At 36.6% G+C, this 9,164-nt stretch overlaps 1 protein-coding gene across 1 annotated transcript; it reads left to right on the top strand.

The window, feature by feature from the left end:
- Nucleotides 1-1,583: 1,583 nt before the first annotated feature.
- LOC112519088 (polyadenylate-binding protein RBP45-like) lies at nucleotides 1,584-8,580 on the top strand. The gene is made up of 7 exons (XM_025127063.1): nucleotides 1,584-1,925; nucleotides 2,830-3,304; nucleotides 5,751-5,806; nucleotides 5,887-6,017; nucleotides 6,097-6,193; nucleotides 7,131-7,331; nucleotides 8,361-8,580. Exons 1-7 carry the CDS (start codon nucleotides 1,608-1,610, stop codon nucleotides 8,361-8,363), a joined length of 1,281 nt encoding a protein of 426 aa, XP_024982831.1. The 5' UTR covers nucleotides 1,584-1,607; the 3' UTR covers nucleotides 8,364-8,580.
- The last annotated feature ends 584 nt before the right edge of the window (nucleotides 8,581-9,164 follow it).

Here is a 9,164-nt window from a genome sequence, read left to right as displayed (position 1 = left end):
TTTTTTAGACAATAATTAAATTCTTAACCTTTCATCACCTCTTAACATAATTTGGACCAAAAATATAGAATATGAGCAAAATGGGTACCAAATATATAATAAAATAGGGGTATAGAACAACAAATAACTCTAACAAAATGAGAGTTATCAAGTACCTTTTTCTCTTACTCTTTCAGTCGTTAGCAAATTTTTTACCAATCAAATTGTTTAGGATCGGATCTTACCTTCTAGCTTCCACAACAAATATGTAATTATTTGTTTTCAATAAACATACAGAACGAAAAGTGAAATTTTCTTTGTTTGTACTGAACCCCCTTCTACAAACACCTTTTGTGTTAGTCATTACCATTCCAAGACCAACAATATGTATTAATATGATTAATTCGATAGAAGTGTACAAGAGGTGAAAACGAACACTATTTAATATAACTATGAGCGTATACGTATATAACGAATTAAATATGTATGGTGCGTTGTCCTTTTCAAAACCTACGCATTCTCCTTGTCCTTTCCTCTCGTTCTTCAACGTTTTCAAGATATAAATCCGTTCAATGCTTGAAGTTGGGACATCGATCTGTCTCGTGCAATTTATTTTTTGTTTTCGGTTCTTTGTTGGTAACTTATTTTAGGGTTTTAACGACCTGTTTTTTGACATTTTATCTTTTACGTTTCTTTTACTGTTTGTTTGTTATTTGCTCTTTTTGCAACATTGATGTCAGGTGAAGTCACGCATTTATTTTTAATCTATGTGTGTGTTTGTGTAGTTAATACTAAGTACTAAATGTATTTATTAAACGATGATAAACTCCTCTGAATAAATACGAAAAGGAAAACACTGAGGTTTTAACTGTTAAAAAATACACCAAATCATTACGAAAACCAAATTAACCACCAACAAATACAATATATTATTCATTGTTTTAAAAAGGAAAACACTGAGGTTTTTTGGTATGTGTTTAAGTAAACCCTTAAAAGGGTAAATGTAATAGGTTTAGTTGAGTTTTGTTTAATAGAAAAATACGTATGATGCAAAGTACAATTAGGCATGGCAATGAGGCGGGTTTTGTAATCCCCGCCCCGACCCCGATTTTCAGTAACATCCCGCAGTCCCAGTCTCCGGTCAAACTCCTGTCAAACCCCGATCAAACCCATGAAGAATATCCGTTAGTTTGAGTCTACCATGGATCCTCGACCCCACCCCCAACCTCAGTTTGAGTAACAGCCCCGACCCTGGCCCCGGTTTAAGTCTACCGGGGATCCCCGGACCCGTTTTAGCTCTTAAGGGGACTTGAATTGGTGATCACTGGTGAACAAATCAACATCTTACCTCTTAAGCTACCCCTAAGTATTATAGTTTAACATTACAAAAATCAAGAAAGAATACAAGTATAAAGGGGAAAGTCTTGAGAAAAAAGGTCAGAGGACCTTTGTAGGTGTTTGTTAAACATTGAGGGGGAAAATAGAAATAATATAAAAATGAAGGGGTAAAAGTGGAAAACCTCAAAAGTTGGATTTCTTCACCTTAATTACGTGACGTCCTCAAATCCCGATCTCTCTTTGAACCTCCCTCATCTCTCTCTCTCTCTCTCTCTCTCTAGGGTTTCGTTATGCAACCAGCAACAACGGCGGTAATGGATCCTCGGTACCAACAACAATGGATGATGATGAATCAGCAGCAACCACCGCCACCACAGCAACAGTATCATCAACAGCAGCCGCAACAAATGTATACCTACAACCAGCAACCACCACCGGCTGCGGCGGTGCCGCCGGTTCTACCTCAGTACCCGGTAGCAGCAACAGCTGGTACTGGTCCGAATCATCAACCAGCTAGCGCCGATGAGATCCGTACGCTATGGATCGGGGATCTACAGTACTGGATGGACGAACAGTATCTAGTTAGCTGTTTCGCCCAATCTGGCGAGGTATATAAGATTTGTTCTTGTTATGTTTAGAATTAATTTTTCAATTTTGTGTTTTTCATTTTTTGCCGACAAATTATTATCGTGTATTTAGATTACAAAGTTTTCAATAATCTTCCGTATAGGAACATGTTTATGTCCCCTMAATGCATTTAAAGGACAATTTATTGAGAACTTAATGTTCCGAAGGGGCACTACAGTTGGAATATGATTGTGGAATAATTGTGGTGTATTTGATACATGTCTCTTTTATATACCCAAATTACAGATACGAATTTTTCAAGTCATATGTGTGCATTTTGTGCTATATTGGTTGTTCTTGACTTTATTTTTTCACCCCATGATTCCCCGAATAGAGTTTCCAAGCCTGGCACTTTGCATACACAGTTGATAAGGATTTGTTTACAGTATATGTTTTTGGTTAATCATGTTTCAAATGTAACACTGCTTAGTACACAACACAAATTTTAATGTAATTGTTGAACTTTTCTGGAGAAGTTTTAGAGTTTATCAGGTTTTAAACTGAAAAAACCCAGCCCATTTGACTTGCAATTCAAAGTTTACTCAACTCCAAGGTAAAAAATCGTCCCATTTGACATCAGAAGGCTGAATTCACTTCACCTCTTCCTTTTGACGAGAAGGGGGTAATCCATATTTTTTCCTGCATGTGTTGCTGACAATTTTGTTCCACTTATGCATGATGGAAGCATTGTTGCTATGTAGCTAACTAGAAGCTAACTTTGTACTTGTTGTTCATGTTTGCATACTTTTGTATGTTTGATATTAATGAAATACGTATAATCTTTTATTTCATGAAACCTTTGCTAACTTTTTTGTGATTTATATGTGAGAGGAGTGTCATTGCTATGTAGCTGTTTGAACTTTGAAGTCATGTTTGTGATTGCAGGTAATTTCAGCAAAAGTTATCCGTAACAAGCAAACTGGACAATCTGAAGGTTATGGTTTCATTGAATTTGTTAATCGTCCTGCTGCGGAAAGGCATCTACAGACATATAATGGCACTCTTATGCCCAACGTTGAGCAGAACTTCAGGCTAAACTGGGCTTCTTTTGGCGTTGGTGAAAAACGTGCAGATGGTGCTCCTGATTTCACCATATTTGTTGGGGATTTGGCAGCTGATGTTACGGATTATACATTACAGGAGACATTTAGAGCTCATTATCCATCTGTAAAGGGTGCAAAGGTTGTAACTGATCGAATGACAGGACGCACAAAAGGTTATGGTTTTGTGAAGTTTGGAGATGAGACAGAACAACTGCATGCAATGACTGAGATGAATGGAAGATTATGCTCAACCAGACCAATGCGCATTGGGCCAGCAGCTAACAAAAATACTGTTGGTGGACAACAGTATCCGAAAGGTACATTTTGCAACTGTGTATAAGGAAGCTATGTAGCTTGGTTTTGTTATTTGCTTGAATATTAGATTCATGATATTATTGACGACTTGTGATTTGATTCTTGGATTTTGTATGTGGTTGTCCTTTGGACCCTTAGTTCTTAGAAACATTGTGTATGGTTTTGTTTATCAAGCTTCTTAAGTTCAATTCCTTCCGTATTGTGTTTAACTTCCTAAGATGATCGCCAGCTAGCAGAGTCATTTCCTTCCCGTGCTTTGAGCAGTTTTGGGCATTAAATTTTCGTGAAGTATTAAACATGCAAAAACTTATTCGAACTCCTGTTGTCTCAAAGCAGGGCATCAAGGGGATCTATCATGTAAGGGTCTGGCACTGATTCCAGCAGAAATAGTTACCCCTATAGTGGGTGGCCTTGCTTAGGTCAGTTTTCCATTTAAGCCATTAAATTGCCCTTTCCGTTTATTTCAGTTCCTCAAGGCGGCATTATACTGTGATTTGATTACTTTCTTTTCAAGTCCTTTAATTTTGGTCTTTCCTTCCAGTCAAGTTACAATTTCCTGCCATTCAAGTGCTCTTTTGTCACTATTTCCTTTTCAACAATCACCAATAATCAGTTTAGTCCCTGGTTACATCTTTCTCTGTATCGTTATACTTTTTACTTGGTTCTGTTTCCAGTCATAAGCTTTTATGTTCATTGTCTTCGTCTCTCTGCTTAAAGTTTGATGGTACCTTTTCTATGAAGATGCCTTTTGCATTTTAGTTACAAGTTTGTTACCATCCTGATCTTGTTAGTTTTCACTTGTCCATGAAGTAACTAAAAATTTAGTTGGGAATCTGCATCTAATGGGGCTTGAAGTTGTACTTGGCATTAACATTATACTCTCTATCTTGGTTCAGACTAGACTTACTTTTTAGCTTTTTGCACATTAAATTTTTGGAGCGATGTCATGCACTCGTCTTTGGAAATCATGATACATAATTCTAGTTAAGCAGGATTTAGCTGATCTAACAGGAGGTCAGAAGGATCAAGAAACTTTTGGATCTTTTGGTGTCTACAGTTTTGACTAGTAACTTTTTTTTGTTGTTGGAGAACAAATGTAATTTCATCAGCAAAGTCTTTCTCGTTTTAAAGTTTTAATGGTCTTGAAACTCTAGGAACGTAGAATTTGTGTGCAAAAAAATTCCTTCCATGAGGTTAAAGGCCACAGGCATATACACACTTAAAGTGCAAGTGACATAATGGACCCTCATCAGTCGACTTCTTGGGGATCACTGCATGAATCCAATATATGGTTATTTTTTCTGCATCTTTTTCATGTGGGAGTATGTCCCTTCATCACACTTTGGACTGTTTATGTGAACAAACTAACATAATTTATCTTTCTGTATTTGTTGTTCAATTGATATATATATATATATATACATACATATATATATATATATATATATATATATAAAATATAACCCTTCATCACAGTTTGGACTGTTTATGTGAACTGAAGTAAATAAACTAACAGAATTTATCTTTCTGTATTTTTTGTTCTGATTGATATATATATAAATGAATGTTTATGAACAAAGAAATCAATTCCTAATCTGTTTGGTTATGGAATATCTGCAATAAACGGGTCTTTTTGCTATCCATGGTTAGTTTTGTGACATGCGTTGCACCGTTAGGGTGTGTTTGGTATGCAGACTGGACTGGACGGGTGAGAGCGAGGTAAGTGGGCGAAAGAGTTGGTGGAAAGTTTTGAGGTTTTGATTTGTAATGGGTGGTTTAGTAATTTACCAATCTTGTTCCATCTCACCCTGATTTTTGTTCCACCTACTTCGGTAGGACAAAAGATTGCATTTTCTCCCACTCGGTCTTTGCCTTGACCTAGTCTGTTGTCGCACCAAACGTGGGACAAGAAGTTTTTGACTTTTTATCCTGTTTTGTTCGGGGTACCAAATGCACCCTTACAGGTTTGAGTAGGGGCATATCCTTCCGCCACAGCCTGCCTAATGCTTCTCTTAGTTATTCAGTTATTATCTTCTACAATCCACTTGCTATGTACAAGAGCTTGGTAAAACAAAAAGAAGACAACCTTTGATTAATTTTTTTTATGTACACGCTGTTCAAGTTGGCTATATGGATAAGTAAATAATCATGAGCAAAAATGTTTAATATTAGCTATTTGGTTCTACAGTTAATGCAACAAACTAATTTTCTTGTTATCCATGCTTTTTGGATGATGATTTCATAACATTCACATTCATAATCAGTTTATGTGGCTACATATCTAGAATTATTTCGATTGTAGTTTCTTGTTTATATTCAACATGTGATTTTGCATCCGAATGCTATGCTGGAAGCTTGGCCGCAACTATCGACATATCTGACATTAAACTGGAACTGAAATCACTCGCTCTTACTTAAACTTCTAATTTGAATTTTCTTTACTTGCAGCTTCATACCAGAATACCCAAGGAACACAGAACGAGGAGGATCCAACTAATACAACTGTCAGTAATATCTTTCATTTCGGGAGCATATATTGCTTTGTAGAACAAAAATCTCAATGGTTTAAAAACATTGATTGCAGATATTTGTTGGTGGTCTGGATCCCAACGTTACAGATGAGCACCTTAGGCAAGTCTTTAGCCAATATGGACAATTAGTCCATGTGAAGATACCTGTGGGCAAGCGGTGTGGATTTGTTCAATTTGCTGATAGGTATGTGTGTTTGTGCAAATTTATTATGAATGAAGGAGAACATATCTAAGTGTTTGGTTGCATTATCATGCATATGCAGAAGCTGCGCTGAAGAAGCACTGCGAATGCTACAAGGAACTCAGTTGGGTGGACAAACTGTGCGACTTTCATGGGGTCGTAGTCCTTCAAATAAACAGGTTTGTTTAAGGTTTCTCGATAAAAATTGGCTTCTCATTATCTTTGATTTTCTAAATTTTTAACATGTTATTTGACTTTTTTTTTCATTTTTCTTATTCTTTTATCTTATATGTTGTCATGAGTCTTTAATATAACATAACACTTTTTGTAAGATCTTAACATATATGATATGAATCAACAATTTTCTTCTTTTATATAAAATTGAATTGTTCAGTATAATTGAGTAATAGTGGAAAGCATATGTGTGTGTATATGTATGATATACTGACTTACCGCTTTAAGCCATGCCTTGAAGAGCGACGGGGCTCCTAGTGCCTGATTTTGCGGCCATGGCACTCCACGCAATTTAGAACCTTGCATGTTGCACAAGACCTATCATACATTAAATTAATTTGATGGAAGTTCTGACTGATCTTCTTTAGTAGGCTTTGTAATCAATTGCGTACTGGGAATTTTACGGTTTGGCCTGGGCACATTAATATAATTCATATTAAATACTTAAATATTAAGTTATATTTGTGCATTACATCAAAGAGCCTTGGGTTATGTTTGGCATACTAGCTGATACGATAGCTGTTAGCTAAAAGGCTAATTGTTGGCTATTAAGCTAGCTAATAAACTAGCCGTGTTTTGATAAAAAAAAATGCCTGATAAGTTTAGATGACAATGTAAAATGAGCTAAAAGGACATGCTGAAGAATTAATTGGAAAATATGAGGCATAATTGGGAAAAAAGTCCCCCTGAAACTTATTGAAATTCTACTTGAATTACCTTTTCAGAAAGCTAGTTTTTTGCTAATCAATTGGGTTTTTTCAACAAGGTCAAAATAATAAGCTAGCTTATGGTTGTGAAACATGGCCTTAGTCTCTCCTTCAGTATGTTTTATTTCTTTCTGGCGGTTCAACTAACAAGAAGTGATGTATTGGATTTGTTCAGCCTCAGCAAGTAGAGCAAAGCCAGTACAGTGGAGGTGGTGGATACTATGGATATGGACAGGGCTATGAGACTTATGGGTATGCTCCGGTTGCACAAGATCCAACTATGTACTATGGCGGCTATGCGGCGGGATATGGTGGTTATCCACAAGTCCAACAGCAACCACAGCCACAGATACAGCCACAACCACAGCAGCATCAGGTAACATCAAATAACGGTTTCATACCCTTTTCATAGAAATATTTGATTGAACGTGATCTTGGAGGTTGTTAATATGCCTTAGTGTGGACAGCCTTTACCTGTTAGTATGCCTTAGTGTGGACAGCCGACGCCTTTGTTTGGTTGTATTTCCAGGGATTTTCTTATATTACTCCCTCCTCTGTCCCAAAATAAAATTCCACACTGAAAAAACACAATTTAAGAACTGTCGTTATTACACTTTTTATTTAACTAAATTACAATTTTACCCTTACATAGAGGGAGTAATGAATTTCTCCATCTCATAATTGAGGGTGCAATTGGGAAGTAACTGTAGACACCTGTTTTGGGATGGGGCAGTTCTTTCTCAGTCCAAAACAGAATGCAAACATTTCCCTGGGTAAAGTTTTCATTCCGAAGTTTCCGTGCATGCTCATTAATCATTAGAACCATTGTAACATGTCATGTTGTATACATGGTATGACAAACCAAATGTCATGTCTTTCTCCCACTCGTATGTGAGTCAAGTTCGACTTATCCTAGGCCCTGAAGGTAGCCAGATAATTTTTTAGTGGTCCTGAGGGGTGCTTTTGGTACACGGAAACTGGACTAGCGGAGTTGAGGCAGGCTAGCGAAAGAACTCTGGAAGGTTTTAGGGTTTTAATTTAACATGGGTAGTTTAGTAATTTACCGATCATTTTCATGATTTCAGTTCCACCTATTTGTTGGGACGAAAAAACGCACTTTTGTCCCACTCGGGTCTTGTATTGTCCTGGTCTTATGTCGTGTCAAACATTGGACAAGTTTTTATAGTGTCATGTACCGTTCTGTCCTGCATAGCAAACACACTCTAAGGGAACTTGAATCGGTGGCCACTAGGGAGCAAACCTAATCTTTTACCAGTTGATCTATGCCCAAGGGTCCACGTTGTGATTTGATTGGCTAGTCGTACCATGGTAGAACGGCTATATTCAGTATTTACATATTTGGATTCATGATATTTGATGTTCAACACATTGTTATTATGTGCAGTGATACCAGAAACCGATGTTGGAAGATGGAGGCGTGGGCGATTGAAGAGGGATCATCTAAGCAAGCAAGCCCCTTTTCTTCCAATTTGATTTGAGATTCTCTGTAAACGAGGTCTTTTGACATTTCTACCCTTTTCGCTCTTAAACAATTGTACTGAGGATTTGATGATTTCGTTTTACATGTTTATCGGCTTTTGAAGTTGGCCAAAATTCGAAGTGCAGACTCCACAAAATCGTTTTAAAAACCGACAGTTGCATGGCTTTTCCTTTTGGCAAAAACATCCAAAGTGCACTTCGAGTTCTGATTAGATGAAAACCAACCCATACATTTTATTTGCTAAACAAGAAAATTTGTTTTTGTTTGGAGTGCAAGTGACAAGTATGTAGCAGCCGTACCACCACCCCTTTTTAAATAGCCTTTTTTTGCTATGCAGACCGTACAGGAATACGAGATCGAACAATTCATCTGTTTAGGTTATGTTCGGTAAACTAGCTGGTAGCCAATAAGTTAGTCGATGAACTAGACTCGGAATTGATCGATATATTTCTCGAAACAAACGAAAAGGAAATTTCATTTTCCCAAGTTCAATATTTGCGAGATTAGTCAAACATTTTTATGGAGGAAAGTGTTCACTCTTAGTAAGTCCAGAAAAGTCTGTTTGGCAAAAACTAGTTGATAATGAATAAATTAGTCAATTTATAGTATTTAATAATATAGTTAAAACAAGTTTTTTATAATATAATATAATATAATATATTAATTGATGTAAACCATGTAGTAAATAAAAATTAAAAGATATTATAT

This window comes from Cynara cardunculus, assembly GCF_001531365.2.
Source record: "Cynara cardunculus var. scolymus isolate 2C chromosome LG 10, CcrdV1, whole genome shotgun sequence".
Taxonomy (NCBI): domain Eukaryota; kingdom Viridiplantae; phylum Streptophyta; class Magnoliopsida; order Asterales; family Asteraceae; genus Cynara; species Cynara cardunculus.
The sequence above is the reverse complement of the archived record's forward strand: the minus strand, read 5'-3'. Positions and strand labels throughout refer to the sequence as shown.

Excerpts from the sequence above, each read along its gene's own strand:
- LOC112519088 (XM_025127063.1), top strand. The coding sequence starts at position 1,608 with ATGCAACCAGCAACAACGGCGGTAATGGATCCTCGGTACCAACAACAA. Across the intron at positions 1,926-2,829 it reads GTTTCGCCCAATCTGGCGAG|GTAATTTCAGCAAAAGTTAT; the intron begins GTATATAAGATT and ends TTGTGATTGCAG. Across the intron at positions 3,305-5,750 it reads TGGACAACAGTATCCGAAAG|CTTCATACCAGAATACCCAA; the intron begins GTACATTTTGCA and ends CTTTACTTGCAG.